Source organism: Rhinolophus hipposideros (assembly GCF_964194185.1).
Source record: "Rhinolophus hipposideros genome assembly, chromosome: 23".
NCBI classification, from domain to species: domain Eukaryota; kingdom Metazoa; phylum Chordata; class Mammalia; order Chiroptera; family Rhinolophidae; genus Rhinolophus; species Rhinolophus hipposideros.
Genome location: NC_138069.1, coordinates 9846075 through 9865785, shown reverse-complemented (window position 1 = coordinate 9865785; position 19711 = coordinate 9846075). Strand labels below are relative to the sequence as shown.

Here is a 19711-nt window from a genome sequence, read left to right as displayed (position 1 = left end):
TCTTCATCTCTAGAAGTTTGATTTGAGTCTTTGTTATATCTTCCATCCAAGTTCTTCCAAACCTCCATCAAAAGTTCCCACTGAATTTTTAACATAGAATACAGTTTTTATAACTGTTTTAATGTCCTGTCTGCTAATTCTAACATTTGTGTCAGTTCTGAGTTGATGTTGATTGATTGATTGATTGATTGATTTCTTCATTATAGTCATCTGTTTTCGCTTTCTTGCAAGCTTGACAATTTTGTTGGATGCCAGACAATGTGAATTTTACCTTGGATCTTGGATATTTTTTTATTCCTGTAAATATTAATGACTTTGTTCTGGGATGCAGTTACTTGAAAACAGTTTGATTCTTTCAGATTGTTCTTTGAAGATTTTTTAGTTAGGACTAAAGCAGTGCTCATTCTAAGGTTATTATTCTCCACTACTGAGGCAAGACTCATTTATATACTGTACCTTAGTCCTGTGAATTACAGTGTTTTTCCCGTCTGGTTGGTGGCAACAGATTCTGCTCCTGGCCTGTGTGAATGCTGGGACTCTTTCTTCCAGCCCTGCCAGAGGTCGCCCACCCCACACCTGCCCCCCGTTTAGATAGTTTCCTGAGACTCTTGTGCTGACTAGTCCTCAGCCCGCTGCAGAGGAGGACCCTCTGCAGATCTCTGGAGCTCCTTCTGTGCAGCTTTTTCCTCCCTGGTACCGTCTCGTCTCCTACAGACGTTTAGCTGTGTTTGTTTCTGGACTCAGCAGCTCCTTCGCAGCCTGCGGAGTCTTCTGTCCGCTGCTTGGGTTTTTCTGCTCCCTGCCCCATGACTTGGCTTCTCTGTCAAGACAGGAAGCCGGGCAGTCATAGCGCCTGCCTCACCTGTTTCCCAGCTTTCAGGAACCATTGTGTTTTGTTGTCTGATGTCCATTGTCTTGAAAACTGCTGTTTCATATATTGTGTCTGCTTTTTAGATTCAGCGAGGAGGGTAAATCTGATTCTTGTTACTCCACCTTTGTTGGAAGCAGAAATATCACTAGTTTAATTTTGAATTAACTGAATTATGTATTTTAAAACATTTATACAGAGTAATACGTGAATGTCAAGGGACTTTTCACCTATTTTCCAGTGTATTATGCTGACTGAAAATTGTTGATAGTAACAAATAGAAAATCATTTGAAAAGGGACTAAAATTAGGAATGCTGTAAGAATATAATACAGTTTACTCTGCATTACTCAAGTGCGGTTAAGCTATAACTTTTGGATTGTCCATGGCAAATACATAATTCTTCTACCATTTAAATTGTTCTTTTTGAGATTAAGACTTCCTTTTTTAAGGAAGTTTTAGGTTCACAGCAAAATTGAGTAGAGTGCAGAGAGTTCCCGTATATCCCTTATCCCCAGGAGTGCACAGCGTCCCCACTCTGGACGTGCCACACCGCAGTGGGACACTGGTACAGTCCATGAGCCTACACTGACCCAGCGGCATCACCCATCCATGGGTCACTCCTGGTGGTACACACTGTCTCCATAGTTCCACCTTTCCCAGAACGTCACACAGTATGGAGTATTTTCGGATTGGCTTATTTCTCTTAGTGATATGCACATAAATGTTCTTAATGCCTCTTCATGGCTTGATAGCTCGTATTGTTTTAGCACTGAATACTATTCCATCGTCTGGATGGACCACAGTTTACTTTTCCCTACGAAGGACATCTTGGTTGCTTCCAAATTTTGGCAATTATGAATAAAGCTGCTGTAAACATCCGTGTGCAGGTTTTTTGTGTGCATCTTCTACCATTTTTAATATGTAGTTAGGAAATGAGGAGGGAATAAAAAAAAAACCTCAGGTCATTTTTAGTTTTTCAAAAGTAAAGGTTTTTTTTTTTTTAAAGATTTTATTGGGGAAGGGGAACAGGACTTTATTGGGGAACAGTGTATACTTCCAGGACTTTTTCCCAAGTCAAGTAGTTGTCCTTTCAGTCTTAGTTGTGGAGGGTGCAGCTCAGTTCCAGGTCCAGTTCCCTTTGCTAGTTGCAGGGGGCGCAGCCCACCATCCCTTGTGGGAGTCAAACCGACAACCTTGTGGTTGAGAGAACATGCTCCAACCAACCGAGCCATCTGGAGCTCAGCGGCAGCTCAGCTCAAGGTGCCGTGTTCAATCTTAGTTGCAGGGGGCGTAGCCCACCATCCCTTGCGGGACTCGAGGAGTTGAACTGGCAACCTTGTGGTTGAGAGCCCACTGGCCCATGTGGGAATCGAACCAGCAGCCTTCGGAGTTAGGAGCACGGAGCTCTAACCGCCTGAGCCACCGGGCCGGCCCCCAAAAGTAAAGTTTTAAAAGAAGTTCATATTGAAGGAAATAATAGCATTAGGTTTGTTAAGTTTGACATTTAAAAGCTAGAAATTTGGAATCTCATCTCTGAAATTGAGTTTTTCTTTTATTCTAGGGGATTCCTGGTCCTCTCTCAGCTTTAAAATGATAGGTTAATATCCTTTTTAAATTAGTAATCTTTGTATATTTAATGTGTTCATAGGAATTGCATTAGGAATTAATTTTGAGTTTGAAAATTTTTTTGGACTTTACATACTGATAAAAAATATGGGCTCTGGAGCCAAATGGATTGTGTTCAGATCTTGTTTCTACCACTTACTATGACATTGAGCAAGCAGCTCAACCTCTCTGAGCCTTTGTTTCCTCAGCTAACCTATGGGAATACACATAGTGCCTAGCTTTTAGGGCCGGGATGAAAATTAAATAAGAATGCATGGGGAGAGCATGGTTTAGCAAGTGGTGGTCAGTGGTAGCTGTTGTGTCTACAGTGCAGCCTGTGAATTCATATTTTCAACTCTTTTGAATGCAATAACTTATTTTGTGTTCTTAATGGAAGAGTTTGAAATATTTAGTTAGAAATATTAAGACTTTTTATTCCCATGTGCAAAAGATGGCTTCTGTTGTGATTATTTTCACATAAAGTCTGAAGTTGATGACATTAGAGGTTAACTGAACCAGTGGTAGTAGTTGAGGAACCTTTTTCATATATGCGGTCACTTCTGAGGCTATCTTCTCATACTACACTGCCTCCTGAGGAAATGCCACCCACTCCCTTGGCTTCAGTTGACAAATGAATCTCATCCATCTACCTGCCTGCTCGACGTCCGTTTGGGTGCATCTTAGGCACTTCAAGCTCAGTACGCCCCAAACTGAATTCACCATTGTCCTTTTCAAATCATTATTTCTTCGAGTGGTGTTCACCATCTCAGTACATGAGATGCCGTACGTCCCCTTGTGTAAGCCCGAAATTTGAAAATCAGCCTCAGTTCTTTTCCCTGGTCCTCTTCTGCCTAGTTATTTCCCAGGTCCTGTTGGTTCTAGCTGCTAAATATCTCTGAAATCTTTCCATCTTTCTCATTCCCGTTTGTTGTCAGCATCGTCTCTGACCTGGCGAAGCACTCCCGCCTTTCGTTTCTTCACAGCTCTCCTGCTGTCTTCCAATTCTTTGTGTGCTACAGCCATAGTGACCGCCATGGTAATCCTCTGACTGAAAAATCGTTCTGTGGCTTCACTTTGCTCTTAGGATAAGCTCTAAAACCTTCACTTGGTCTTCATGGCCCTGTGTGATTAGGTCCCTGCCAGTTTCTTTAGCTCTGTCTGCATCCACCTTCCTTTTCTGTTTCTTCCCTTCTGATCTCGTTCCATTTCCTCAAAATCTCCATTCTCTTTGTTGCCTCTTGCTGTCCACTCTGTTCCTGTCGAATTCTTACTCATATTTCAGAGTGTTTCTTCATCCTTACGTTTTCTGAAAAGCCTCCCCTGGCTTTTCTCCTTTCCACCTCCATCAGTTCTCCTGCCTAGATGAGGTCCCGTATTCCCATCTAGCGCTGTGTTTCTCATTCCCAACACTCATCCTGATTGAGATTACACATACATAAAATTAGGGATTGTGTTTGTCCTGTTTGTCACCGTGTCCCTGGTGCTGGTCACAATGCCAGACTCTTGTGTGGTAAATATTTGTTGAACGAATGAATTTAGCTACTTAGAAAGTTTAAATTGCATCTGTTTTTACTTGTAATAATTGTGTTGTCATCATTTTTGTTGTTGTTTTTGTTGTTTTTTTGTTTTCTTAACTCCCCCTATTCCTTACTTAAAAAAAAAAAAGAATGCACTTACTTTAGAATTAAACAAGAAAATAACTACCGTGTACTTGTACTCTACCAGGCATCGTGTTGGTTTCTTAAAGTAAACTGTTTCATTTGGTTCTTACTATTAATGTAGGGTAGTTATTCTTATCCCCATTTTACCACTGAGGAGACAATCTTTGGGTAGATACTTGTCTAAGGTCAAGTGGCTAAGAAGTGGCAGATATGTCGATTCACACTGAGGTCTTTCTGATCTAGAACTTGTATTCTTTTGCTGTAAGTATACCACTTTCTCCAATTTAATGTTCACATTAACTTTATATACTCATTACAAAAAATGTTTTAAAATGATCTTGAGTGTAATATTTTATGTTTATGTAACTTTTTATTAATAATTAGGAATACCTCATTAACTCTGGTGCTTTAACAGTGCTTGGCTCGTGGCAGAGTACATGTTGTAATTGTTGATAATGAAGGTGAAATTTATACTAGAATCAATTTTAAATTCAGGGAAGAAATTGCATCACAGTGTCAAAAGAATTAATTTTAAGAGCTATTGTTCTGTAGCTTAGACTAAAAAGTCATTGACTTTCTTAATCATTTTCAGGGACTATTTTTGCATATGGACAAACTGGAACAGGCAAAACATTTACCATGGAAGGTGTTCGAGCTGTTCCTGAACTTAGAGGAATCATTCCAAATTCATTTGCTCACATATTTGGTCATATTGCAAAAGCAGAGGGCGACACAAGGTAAAAGAGAATTATTTTATTTTCTAATATAGAGAAGTTAAGAAAGGCATATAGGTACAAATTTCATAAACACATTTAACAACTGGTCTTATAAATATTTCACTGTTTTTCATGTTTTTAAAAATGATGTTTTCTTTATAGATTTTTGGTTCGAGTGTCCTATTTGGAAATATACAATGAAGAAGTTCGTGACCTTTTGGGCAAGGATCAGACACAGAGGTTAGAGGTAAGGGTAATTGAAATTGGAATACTTTCAAAGCAATAGAATGTTTGCTAAAGTAAAGTCTTTTTTGTACAAAAGGTACTTTTAATATTTGTTTTTTGACCAGGTAATATGATCCCATAGTTTAAAATAAAAATATTATAAAAATTTGTGCAAGGAAAAGTCTTGTGCCTACCCGATCTGCCTCATTTCTTCCCACCCTAAGATAATCACTTTCAGTATCCTTTTAGTGTTTCTTTATGTGAATATAAACACATACAATTTTATTTTTACTCCAAATTTGCATACTGTATATACAGAGGGTGCTAAAAAAATGTATACACACTTTAAGAAAGGAAAAACTATTAAAATTGTAATACTATATACCAATAACAAAAGATGAATACAAGTCACATTTGACTTCTGCAATTACAAGAGGTGCTCAAAGCGGTTACCATCAGCGTCCAGATACTTCTGATTACGGCAAACTACTGCTTGACCTATGTTGACCAAAGTGTCCACTTGTACACATTTTTTTGGCAGCCCTGACATTGATCTGCATGTGGGTTCACATGCAGTTAGTTATAAGAATAATACAGAAAGAGTACCCTTTTCGCAGAGTACCTTTTACATAGTTTCCAAGTGATAACATTTTGTAAAGTTACAGTACTGGTATCACAACCATGATACTGATATTGATATAATCTACAGATCTCATTCAGAGGCCCCCAGTTTTTCTTGTACTCTTTTGTGTTCTGTACTATTTTATCACGTGTAGATTGGTATATCCACTGCCATGTCAAGTACTAAGCAGTTCCATCACAAACATGCTTTATGTTGCCTGAACTTTCATAACCGCATCCAACTCTCCCTCTGTCCCCATCCATAACCCCCGACAACCCCTAATTTGCTTTCCAGTTCTAATATTATGTCATTTCAGAAATGTTATATAAATGTAACCATACAGTGTATAACCTTTTGGGGTTCATTTTGTTTCACTTGACATAGCTCCCTGAAGATTCATCCAAGTTGTTGCACGTCTTGATAGTTCATTCCTCTTGGTTGCTGAGTGGATTGCATGGTATATGTGTGAATCATAGTTTGTGTAAACATTCACCTGCTGAAGGACATCTAGTCTAGGCTGTTTACAGTTTTGGGCTATTATGAATAAAGCAACTATGAACACTCACACATGGAAGTTTTATGCAAATGTAAGATTTCATTCTCTGGTATGAATGCCCAAGAGTACACCAAAATTTAAGTCAGAAAATTTTAAACTGTCAAAAATATAGGTATTAAGACTAATTATGAACATAGTCACTAATGCTAGTGTTTTCAATCTTTCTTTTATCAGAAGAAACTTTCTGATTAAGAAATTCTAGCTTGTACACTTTTGGGTAATAGATTGGCACCAAAGATTACTTTTGCCATGCATTTTAGAAAAGGGAAATGTGATAGTCTATGCATAAATGTCAGCTAATCACTGTGATAAATTTGTGAATTGGTACATTATGCTGTTAACTGACAAGTATAGCTGATTCACATTCATTATTTTTTTAATTGAGGTATAATTCTCATAACGTAATATTCACCCTTTTAAAGTATACAGTTTAGTCGTTCTTAGTATATTCATAGTTATGCAACTATTACTACTATCTAATTCTAGAACATTTTCATTACTCCAAAAAGAAACCCCATACCCTTTAACTGTCACCCCCACCCCGTATTCTCCCCAGTCCTAGGCAATGACTAATCGACTTTCTGTCTCTAGAATTTGCCTGTTTTGGCTATGTCTTATAAAGGAATAGTACAGTATGTGGTCCTTTGTGACTAGCTTCTTTCACTTAACATGACCTTTCATGGTTCATCCATGTTGTAGTAGGTATTAGTACTACGTTTCTTTTTGTTACTGAATAATAATCCATTGCACAGATATACCATATTTTACTGATTCCTTCATCAGTTGAACATTTGGGTGGTTTCTGTTTTTTGTCTATGATGAATAATGCTCTTATGAATGTTTTTGTATGAGGTTTTGTGTGAACATATGTTTTCAGTTCTCATGGTTATATACCTATGAGAGCAATTGCTGGCTCATGTGGTAACTTTATTTTTAGCCATTTGAGGAACTGCCAGACTTTTCCACAGTGGCTGCACAATTTTACACTCCCACCAGCAGCGTATGAGGGTTCCGATTTCTCCACATTCTCACCAACACTTGTTATTGTCTGTCTTTTATTATTGCCATTGTAGTCGGTGTAAGGTGGTATCTCATCGTGGGCTTGATTTCCATTTCCCTGATGGCTATTGATGCTGCGCATCTTTTCCCATGCTTACTAGCCATTTGTTTACCTTCTTTGGAGAAATGTTTGTTCAGATCCTTTGACCATTTTTAATTGGGTTATTTGTTTTTGTTTTTGAGTTGTAGTAGTTCTTTATATGTTCTAGATACAAGTCCCTTATCGAATGTATGATTTGCAAAAATTTTCTCTCATCTATGGGTTGTCTTTTTACTTTCTTTTGGTATCTTTTGTAGCACAAAAGTTTAAAATGTTGGTCATGTCTAATTTCTCTATGTCCAAGTTTTGTTGCTTATGTTTTTGATGTTATACCTAAGAAACCAGTGCTTCATCCAAGGTCACGAAGATTTATGCCTTTATTTTCTTCTAAGAGTTCTGTAGTCTTAGCTCCAATATTTAGGTTGTTCATCCATTTTGAGTTAATTTTTGTATTTGTAACTGGTGTGAGGTAGAGGACCAACTTTATTCCTTTGCATGTGGATATCCAGTTGTCTCAGCACCATTTATTGAAAAGACTAGTTTCCCGCATTGCATTGCTTTTTTCTCTAAACAATGAATTGTGGCAATCTTTCTGTATCATTACAGAGAAAGCTTCTTCTTTTTCTTTTTTCTTTTGTCCTTTTTTAAAGCTGCATAATATCCTTTGTATGGAAACAGTTAAAATTTATTAAGCCAGCCCTCTGGTTGTTTGATCTTTTGCTGTCACAAATAATTCTGTAGTAAGTACCTTCTACAAATATCATTTCATGTGCAGCCATATCTGAGGATACATTTTTTATTTTTTTTTATTTTTTAAAGGTTTTATTGGGGTAGGGGAACAGTGTGTATTTCCACGACTTTATTGGGGAACAGTGTTTTTTTCCCAGGACCCATCATCTCCAAGTCAAGTTGTCCTCCAATCTAGTTCTGGAGGGCGCAGCTCCCCTCCAAGTCCAGTCGCCATTTTCAATCTTAGTTGCAGGGAGCACACAACCCCCCCCCCATCCCATGTGCGAATCGAACCGGCAACCTTGTTGTTAAGAGCATGCACTCCAACCAACCAAGCCATCTGGCCGCCCCTCGGCAGCTCAGTGGCAGCTCAGCTCAAAGTGCCATGTTCAGTCTTAGTTGTGGAGGGCGCAGCTCAGCTCCAGGTCCAGTTGCCGTTGCTAGTTACGTGGGGCGCAGCCCACCATCCCTTGTGGGAGTTGAAACCGGCAACCTTTTGGTTGAGAGGACGTGCTCCAACCAACTGAGCCATCCGGGAGGCAGCTCAGCTCAAGGTGCCATGTTCAATCTTAGTTGCAGGGGCCGCTGCCCACCATCCCTTGCAGGACTCGAGGAATTGACCTGGCAACCTTGTGGTTGAGAGCCCACTGGCCCATGTGGGAATCGAACTGGCAGCCTTCGGAGTTAGGAGCACGGAGCTCTAACCGCCTGAGCCACCGGGCCGGCCCGCCAAATATTTTAATATTTTAGGAAATGAGACAAAGAAATGATCAGTCTGTAAAACATTAATATTGGAATTTTGATTGGAATTGCATTGTCAGTAAAATAGAGAATAATGTATGAGGTATGATCAAGCAATACTGTGAATGTTTAAATAAAATAATTTATTACAGTAAAAGACACATTGCCATAATCCCCCTCAAAGTACTCCCCCTTGCTTTGAGTACACTTATCTCATCGTTCTTGCCATTCTCTGAAGCAGTTCTGGAAGTCCTCTTTTGTGAGTGTGTTTAGTTGTGCTGTTGTGGCTGCCTTGATATCCTGAATCATTTTGACTCTAGGGAAGAGCCAGAAGTTACACGGTGTGAGATCCGGTGAATAAGGTGGATAAAGATACACCATAATGTTTTTATTTGCCAGAAGTTGCCATACCAGAAGCAATATGTGACATGGAGCGTTGTCATGATGGAGGACACTGTAAAACACACCTTCTCTCCACCACAGCTCACACCTGACTGACCGCATCGAACAAGTTGAAACTTGTTACACACTGTGACTAAGATTCAATGTACTGCTTCCTGTATGGAAGATCCCTGCCTTTCTGTTGGATGGCACTTGGCAGCAGCATTCACTGTATATTCTTGGATCACAGCGGAAAGGCTCCGTGTCACACATCGCTTCTGGTATGGCAATTTCTGTCAAATAAAAACATCATTGTGTGTCCTCCTCCACCTTATTCACCGGATCTGGCACCATGTGACTTCTGGCTCTTCCCCAAAATCAAAGTGACCATGAAAGGTAAATGTTTTGAATCGATTCAGCATGTCGAGGCAGCCACGACAGCACAACTAAAGATACTCACAAAAGAGGACTTCCAGAACTGCTTCAGAAAGAGGCAAGAGCGATGGGATAAGTGTGTTCGAAGCAAGGGGAGAGTATTTTGAGGGGGATTGATGGCAATGTGTCTTTTACTGTAATACATTTTTTTTCAATTTAAATACTGTAGTTTCTGATCACACTGGATTTGTAGAATCACAGTAGCCACGATTCTAGAATGGTGTGGAATACACATAGCGTAGCAGCAGCTTCTATTATGAAGCTCTTACCATGTGGTCGCAGGCATTCAGTACAGTAAATTGTGGTAGTTGTACATACTTTATTTCATTTACTCTTCCTAGCAGTTCAGTTTTTTTGATGTGAAAACTGAAACCTAGAGGGTTTCCTGACTTGCTCAAGGTCATGTAGCGGGTGAACAGTGGTGTCATCTGGGATTAACAGGTGGTTTCTGAGGTCCTACCATTTTAGCTTTAATTCTGGCTCTGATCTCTTGCGCAAGTTACTTCACCTCTATTAGCCTTAGTTCTGCAACATGAAAGTGGAAATAATAATAGTATCTACTTCGTAGGGTTATTGTCAACGTAAACAAATTATACAAAGTGTTTAAATCAATACTTGGCACATAATAAAGTATTCAATAAATGTTTTTCTTTTTATGTTTGTATAAACTGAGCTTTTGGAACAATATATTACAGGCTTAATGATTATATGTGTTTGTTGATCCTTAATGAAAGCTTATTCTATAATGATAATGTGTACATAGCAAATGTAGAGGTAGGTTTCTTTTTTGCTCATCATCTTTACTTTTGATGGATACTTTGTTAGTTCTGTGCTTTTACCTTTTAAAAGTATGTTGTTTTAGTGCACAAATTGTTAGAATAATAATCATTTAGGGAGATTCTCCATTTTTGTATCAGTAATTATAGATCAGACTTATTCTCAGGAGCAGTCTTTTCAATGGTTCTCAACTGTATTAGACCCAATTTTTTAATAACATAATTTGTAACGTCCCTTTGCCTATCCTGAAATAAAGTTCATTGATGATAAAATATACCTACGCATATAACTTTAAAAATATCAATATGCTGCCCAATTGTAAGATAAAAAGGAGAATAAAAGTACTTAAAAATAAACTGCTAGTATTTCAACACATAAAATGCTTAGATGTGACCACATATGAGGACAGAATGAAGTAATCAGAGACAGAATCATCATGATTGCAACAGCTACAAATGCAGATTGTTACAAGGATGTTGTATCGCTGACCTAAACACCCTGGTTGGTGTTACTGTCAGTGACATACATGATCTTTTAAAACCTTGACTAGCTCTTCGTAGAGTTTTGAACAAAATAAAGTAGTACTTTTCTCAGTTTTCCTGCATTCCCATATCATTATTATCCTCATGGAAAAGCACTTTCTCTTTATGTGTAAAATAGAGTTAGGGTCTAGACTCAGGTAATTATAGTTTTTCACCCGTGTGAATATTTGATAGGATATTTAAAATTTCATGGGTCAGTTCTTCATTGCTTGAGACCGTCCCACCCATAACAGGCTTAGTATCCCTCGCCCCTGCCTATGAATATTAATAGTATCCTCAAGTGAACCAGAAACTCCCCCACAGATTTCTAAAACATTCTGAGCGGGGGAGTGACTGCCGCCATTGAGATTCATTGTTTTAGTGTTATCCACTGTATTTATTACAGAAATTTTATTTCTGGTTTTATGAGAAAAGTTCTTTGATGGCATTAACACCCAATTTTTTAAAAGACTTTCATAAATTTGGAATGATATTTGATTTCTTCATTTTTCATATCTAATCAGTTTATCTACACTTAATTGAATTTTGGATTAAGATCATATTGTGATTGAAAACAACTTTAGATTTTGCAAACTGATGTTATTTTGAAGATTGTTTCTAGTCTGCAGTAGGATGAGCACAGGTGAGAATAAATGCTTAAAAACCTTCATAGCAATCGGATGTTGCCATGCTATCCAAGTACATGAGTTTTGTATTTTTTCAGAAATATCAGTTTGCTATAATAGAAATATACAAATCGTTCTTTACCATACATTTTCTTTACTATACATTTTACCATACATACTAGTGTGGAAAGAGATCAGTAATGTTCATCAAACCAAACCTTATGTGGAAGCACAATGTGTGAAATATTAATACATGAAAGTGAAGCTCTTTAGAACTTGTCTGGGCCTGAAGACCCCAGACTCCCACAGTGGCCCCTCAGTGCCACCACAAACCCTCTAGGGCTTTCAAAACACAGTTTGAAACCCACTGGTTTATAGAGACCAACATACCTCTACTACTAATGACATTAGGGCTTCATTTATATCCCATTAAAGAAAAGGGGTAATTTTTTCTAATGTATATCTTATAAATTGTTATAAAAGAGACCAAAAAACCTCCAAATCTCCAACTAAAGCTAAAATCTGCACCTGGAATTTGGAATGTCTGCACTCGTGACTTTTGTCTTTGGGATTGCTTTTTAAACTGTTGTTTGTTGTCTTTATCTATAAGGTCTTACTACCTATGGGATGGCTCTCCCCACTGAGAGCCATAGTCCTCTACCTCAGTTTCACTTTATTGTGCTGACTGGTGGAGGTGACCTCTAGGGCCTTCCAAAGTGAATTTTGTACTTCTAACACTGTATTTTATATAGGCCTATCCTAAATAAAGCCTTCAAATTTGGTAAAACTTCTCATAAGGTTACTCACGGAAAGGTAGTATTTTTACCCGGATGCCATATATCTGAGTATTATACTCAGATATTCTCAAATGTTTGATATTCTCTCGTGACTTCAAATTGCTGTGAAGACCAACAATAGCTGAGTCTTACCTCTGCCTATCTCTGTAGCCAGATACCCTACTTGTTCTCCCCCCTGCTTCTTACTCCTCCCAGCTACTGTGGCTTTGTTCGTTTATTTTTCTAAGTGCCTAGTGTTTTCCCACTTCAGGATCTTTGCATGTACTCTTTTCCTACCACTCCAACCCAGATTGGCTACCTCCTGTTTCTTCAAGTCTTAGCTTAAATGTCATCTTGGGGAAATCCGTTCTCTGCTACACTGGCTTAAGTATCCCTATAATGTATTCTCATACTGTCCTGTATTTTTTTACTTCATGGCATTATGACAAATTAAAATAATTTTTGCTTGTAATTATTTGTATGTTCCCCCTGTAAGTTTTTACCTCCACAGTGTAGAGACTGTGTGTACTTGTTCAGCGCTGTGTATCTACTACCAAGCAGTGTCACATCGATGTTCAATAAATAACAGTTATTTATACATTATTTATACAGAAGATGTTTAATAAATAACATAGTAGATGTTCAATAAATAGCTGTGGAAGAATTATGGATATATATGTAAACTCTTGTGATCTTTCTTTTTTCCAGGTTAAAGAAAGACCTGATGTGGGAGTTTATATCAAAGATTTATCAGCTTATGTGGTAAATAATGCCGATGATATGGATAGAATTATGACACTAGGCCACAAAAATCGTAAGTGTAGTGCGTAATTGTGATTAAACATTTATGTGTTGAGTAGGCTTATTTAGAAGCAAAACTGGTGTAGCCCTTTGTCCCATAAAGACTAAATTTTTTTTAGGTTTCTTGAAAACCCTTCCTCTTTGATAATTTACTAGGTAGAGAGCATATATGAATGAAAGATATCACAGATTGCTTTACGTGCTGACCAAATTTTGTTTCTTAGTAATAGTGCTTGATCTTTGAAACTCTTATATAGCTGTCTCTTGTTAGTTATACTATTTGGTAACATTTATTGAACACTTACTATGTGGTGAGTGCTTGTGCCGAGTGCTTCATAATAATGATCTCTTTTAATCCTCACAGTGGGTCTATGACGGTATTAAATTCCTATTTTATGATTGAGGAAATCAAGTCTTAAATAACTTGTCCACCGTTATATACCACTTAATAGGTGGCAGAGTAAATATTTTAACCTAGGTCATGAACCAGCGTATTATATTGCTTCCCTTTTGTTGACAAGAGAAGCAAAACAAAAATGAAATAAAATGGTATTCTTTTTAATAATTGTTTCAAGTTTTGTTTAAAGAGTAAAGAATTTCAGCAATATTTCATACACAGATGCCCCAGGCCTAGTGATGGTGATATTGCTAACAGCAATTAGAGATTAGGGGTAAAAGATAAGAACATAGCAAGTAAACATTTTTTTAGGAAGTTTTCATGACTAGACTATAAATCAAGCAAATTCAAGGAAATTAAACAATTTTTAAAAGTCAATTGTATTCTTATAAGCCAAGTAGTAGAAAGAAAAAGGCCAAATTTTAACAGGAAAATGAGAAAAAATATGTATGAATATATTATTCCCAGAAGAACTATACATAACAGTAAGCACATGAAAGGATGTTCAACTTTACAAATACGTAATCAGGATAGTGCACATTAAAACAACAGTGGGAGATACTTTACCCATTGGTTTGGGTGAAAGGATATTCACGTTGGTGAGGCTCTGAAGAAATGGGCACTGATGATGGGAATGTAAAGTAGTACAGCCTTTTTTGAAGAGCAGTATAACAGTGTCTGTTGAAATTTTAAAAATGCATTCCTTTAGATGCAGTGTTTTGAATTCTAGAAAAATATTATTTTTAAGTGTAAACAAAAAAATGCCTTATTGAAACATTATTTGTAGTAGGAAAAAGTTTCATACAACCTAAATAACTAAAAACAAAATGTTGGTTATATAAATTATGGTACAGAAACACTAGGGACTATATGAAGCTCTGAAAAAAAAAATTGAGTTAAATCTACATGTAGAGACCCAAAAGATTTTCAACATATATCAGTAAATGAAAAGAAAGCAAATTATAGAACAGTATACTGTATCATTTCATTTATATATGTGTAAAAAAGCCAAATTATTAAACCATGTATTTGGGCATTGTGTGTTTGTGTACGTGTGTATGCGTATGTGAAATACAAAATGAAAGGACATTTAATAGTGCTTACCTTTAGGGAAGGGGAAGTAAGACTGGGGAAAGGGATGTAGGGAGCTTTTACTTTTTTTTTTTTAATGTATTTTTAAAAAAATTTATACCAGGAATACATTTATGTATTGCTTATTTAATTAAAAACATTTTTTAACATAAGATCCCATTCACAGTAGTGACCAAAACCTCCCATTAACTAACTGAGAATTAATTTAACTTGGTTTGTGACATTTGTTCAAGGAAAACTAAAAAATCTGAATGAGAAAAATAAAATGAAACGAAGGTAAAGGAATTTGAAAACTGAAGATAGCAGAGAGGAAAATACTCTTAATTAATAAGCAGATTGAGTCCAAGAATTAAACATTTAGTACAAATATCCAAGTAGAAAAGTTCCAGCATAAAAATACAAATTTTATCATATTGAAATATAGTAAAATAACTATCAAAAGGAAAATAGCAAGAGAGGGGAAATGTGACAATAAAAACTGCTGTTCTAAATAGATGAAAAATTGATACAAATATAAAATTAGTACCCATTTTGTACAGGTGATCATAGTACAGAAATAGCTAATTTTCCACTTAAGAAAATAAGTCAGCCATCTCACGAATAAATACATAAGCTTTCTAGCAACTGAAATACACATTTGAACTAATCAGGTATATTTACATTGTGGGCATCATTGTAAATTGGTCAATATTTATGCAGACAAGGGTTTTTCAGCCTTTAAACCATATTTTTAAAAAAAAAAATTTTTTTTTGGATAGGTAATCCATACACATGATATAAAATTCAAAAGAGACAGAGTATACATGAAAAAGCAAGTCTTTCTCTTATCCTTGTGTCTCACCTGGTTCTCAACCCCATGTTCGTTTCTAACATGCGCTTTCTAATACAGTCTGTATTCATGCATGGTTGTTTTTAGAGAGAATGCTTGTCCCCTTTCTTTTGAGGCAGATAATAGTATACTTCATTCACTTAATGATATTATCTTAGCAATAATTTCACATTAACACATACTAGTCATATATAAGTATTTTAAAATGATTATACATTATTTCATTGGCTGGATCTATGTAACTTACCCAATCTTTTATTGATGGACTTTGGATTGTTTTCAATCTTGCTATATGAGCAATACTGTAATACATTTTCTTATATATACATGAATTAATACACATGCAGGTATATTTATAGGATGAATTTTTCCATACCCTTTTGAAAAACATTACTTTCTTATTCCAAAATAAATATTTGACAACAATTAAAGCTACGGATGTTTTATTTCCATTATGTGCTATGTCAGCAGGTTAGAGCATTGAGTCTGCTTGATTGCTGTAAACTGCTCTTTCCTAGGGATTGTAAAGGTCAGCGTAGATCAGTTTTCATAGCAGGTCTGTTGCATTTCTTTGTTTTTATAACCAAAAATACAGAAAAACCACAATCATGAATAGTATGCTTTACTTATATTAGAAAAGCAATGGGTATTAAATTATTTAATATGATTTTTTTTTCAAATTACATGTTCTCTCTTCCTCCAAATTGAAAAACACTGCTATAGTGTGATTTGATAATCACGTAGGTATAAAATGATTCCTACCTTTGACCTAGTAATTCCATTTAGGAAATACGTCCTATGGAAATAATCCCAAAGAGAAAGAAAGGCGTCTGCTCAAAGATGCTCATATTAGTGTTCCTTATGAGGACCCAAAATGGGAAACAATCTCAGATACCTCTCAGTAAGGGAATAGCAAAATCAAGGCTTAATAGTTTTTTGGAAATTTTTCATAAATTCATAATTTGATTTTAAAGAAAATAGAGAAATATCATATGATGTTAAAATCCTTGCATTTTCTTTCACTAATTTTTCATTTCATCAGGCTTTACTTTTCTTTGTTAGCACAATTTACGTTCTTTTTATCTGACTTCTAGTATAGCCATATGCTAATAAAGAATACCTTGTAATGTTTACGTTGTACAATCAAAGCTCTCATGGACAAGTTCTGCATGAATATATAGCAGGAAGATAATTTTGGCTTGGTTAAAATGAACGTAATGCTTTTAAAGTATTCTGGAATTTAAGGAAAAAAACCCACATATGCCTATTTTAAAAAACAAAACAGACCTTTTTGTGTTTCCACAACATAGAGGGTGACAAAAAAAATGTATACACATTTTAAAAAAGGAAAACTGTATTAAAATTGTAATGCTTAATATATACTGATAACAAAAGATGAATACAAGTCACGTTTGACTTCTGCAATTACAAGAGGTGCTCAAAGTGGTTACCATCAGCGTCCAGACACTTCTGATTACAGCGAACTACTGCTTGACCAATGTTGACCAGTGTCCACTTGTATACATTTCTTTAGCACCGCCAGTATATTCATGTAAAATATTTATATACATAAATACTTAGTATATTTTGAATGGATGCTTTTGTTTTATAGAAATGGGATTTTACTATATATTCTTCTCTAAACTTTAATTTTCAGCCAGATGTTATGGGTATTTTTCCATGTCATACAGATCTACCTTATTTTTTTTTAAAGGACTGTTTCGTAACCTGTGGTATGACTAGTCTTATAATTGATTAACCATGATTCGATCGGTTGTTTCTGATCTCTTGTTTTTGGGAACAGTGCTGCACTGAATCCTTCATCATCTAATGCATATATGCAAGTATTTCTGTGGTTTAGATTTCCAGATCATAATACTTTTTAGAGAGCTGAAACAGCAATAATTTTTCAAATTATTTAACATCTATTTTTTATTTAAATTACTTATTTTAGGCAGTAATATTGGGATTAAAATTAAGTATTTTGTCCTAAAATACTTGTCTTCTTTAACATGAGAAACATTTTAAATTCTTTTGTTATCAACATAAATTGTCAAGAGAAATTCTTAATAATGGCTAAACACATCTGTGCTTTTTTGGTTTAACCATGCTCTCTGGCTTTTGGCTGTGATGAAATTAAGTATTTTAAACAATTCTGGATATTTAATCATTTTTAAAGGTACTCCCTGTTATCATACTTTTAAAAAATTTCCTTCCTTTATTCAAGGTTCTGTTGGTGCAACTAATATGAACGAACATAGTTCCCGTTCGCATGCCATCTTTACAATTACTATAGAATGCAGTGAGAAGGGTGTTGATGGTAACATGCACGTCCGGATGGGGAAGCTCCATCTTGTAGATCTTGCTGTAAGTAATAGGATACTGCTACAGCGTAACTCTTGTGTTTTTATTTTATTTTATAAATGAATAAGAATTCAAGTGAAAAGGTTGATTTACATATGGTTTTTAAGTTGTTAACTTGTTTATGTGTTTAATTTATGGAATATTTCAAACCTATACAAAAGTAGATAGAATAGTGTAATGATCGCCCATGTAACCATCATCTAACTTCAACAGTTATTGGTTCATGGCCAGTCCTACCCTCATCTCCTTCCCTTCCTGTGTTATTTTGAAGTGAATTCTAGATATTATGTCCGATATTTTACTGTCAAATTACTTTTTTATAAGCTTTGGAAAGAATATTTCGTATTTTAAATTCCGATTTATCTCTTGCTTTATTGCCAGGGTTCAGAAAGACAAGCAAAAACTGGAGCTACTGGACAGCGCCTGAAGGAAGCTACAAAAATCAACCTTTCTCTTTCCACCCTTGGCAATGTGATTTCTGCCTTGGTTGATGGGAAAAGCACTCATGTGCCTTATCGTAACTCTAAATTGACTCGTCTTCTTCAGGACTCCTTAGGAGGAAATTCAAAAACCATGATGGTAAGATGTAATTGATGGTATAGCTATCATCAGGCAAATTTAAGATTCCTGTTTATCCAATAATTGATATGCATAACATTTTAAAAACTATGGATTATTTTGTTTTGTTTGATTTGTGGTTATTCTTTTTCTAGTACACCATGTGTACTAACCCATGTGGTGGTGTTTGGAAACCCACATGATTATGCTCTCTTTTTCAAGAAGACCAGAGTGGAAGTTTGCTTCAAAAATTCTTTTTGATGTCTTTGTAATGGTAGTATTAATTTCAACTGTATCAGGTGTTAAAATGTTTTGCTTTGTATTCCTTACTCAACAGTGTGCAAATATTGGGCCAGCAGATTACAATTATGATGAAACTATCAGTACATTACGATATGCTAATCGTGCTAAGAATATTAAAAATAAAGCTAGAATTAATGAAGATCCAAAGGATGCTTTGCTTCGTCAATTTCAGAAAGAAATAGAAGAATTGAAAAAAAAGCTTGAAGAAGGTAACATTTTTCAAAGTATTGATTTTGATGTTGGCTAAAAATATGTTGCTGAACCACTGAGTGTTCTAATAAAAACCACCTATTAAAAATTCCTCCAGCCTCTAACACTGATACTTAAAGGAATATTGCTAAGTGGTAACTCGATACTTACATATGTTAGCATTTTCATATTAAGCTCAAGTAAAATTACATGTTTGTGTATGCAATTTAAAAATTCATTTAATTTAAACGTCCATCTTAGTCCCCATGACCTTGTGTAGAATTTGTATGACCACATATTAAATAATGAATTTTTATTTGTCTCTGTGTAAAGAGTGTGTTCTACCATATATGTATTGTGGTAACTATGACCAGAGTTCTCTCTGTGATAAATGTCAGTCACTATTGTTTGGTGTAAAGAAAACCATCACAGTCACGGGTCCACCAAGTTTAAGTCAAAATTCATTGCATGGCCTTGAAAATATGCTTTCATACTTAAATTTGAACATGAGATTCTCTTTTGGAAGTTCTTTTCTAACAAGATAATGTTAAAAGGTTAGAAAGTTTGAAGACGTTGTTCATGAGAGTGAAAAACTTACCAACCATCATTAAGTACCCAGTGACCCCCCTGTACCTCGCGCTAAGAACTGATTGGCACAGGGTTCCTTTGCATGCCAGGTAAACAGCAGGCTTTGGTACTACTGGCTCTTTTCAGTCTGTGGGGGAACTCATTAGATCAGATGTGAAATCCAGAGATACCAACATCACAAACTTTTGGAGAAAGCGATAAACTTAAGTAAGGTTACTGAGGAGAAGCAGTAATAATTGAGCTGTCTCTG

The 19711-nt window shown here is 36.0% G+C and overlaps 1 protein-coding gene across 1 annotated transcript in view; it reads left to right on the top strand.

Moving 5' to 3' along the window:
* Positions 1 to 19711, top strand: part of KIF3A (kinesin family member 3A) — a gene marked incomplete at its 5' end in the record, with an annotated part of 47842 nt that overhangs the window by 8097 nt on the left and 20034 nt on the right. The window contains 6 exon segments of the mRNA XM_081034909.1: positions 4729 to 4873; positions 5015 to 5099; positions 13049 to 13154; positions 17687 to 17826; positions 18205 to 18402; positions 18719 to 18893. Of these exon segments, the coding sequence (XP_080891035.1) occupies positions 4729 to 4873; positions 5015 to 5099; positions 13049 to 13154; positions 17687 to 17826; positions 18205 to 18402; positions 18719 to 18893 (849 nt within the window).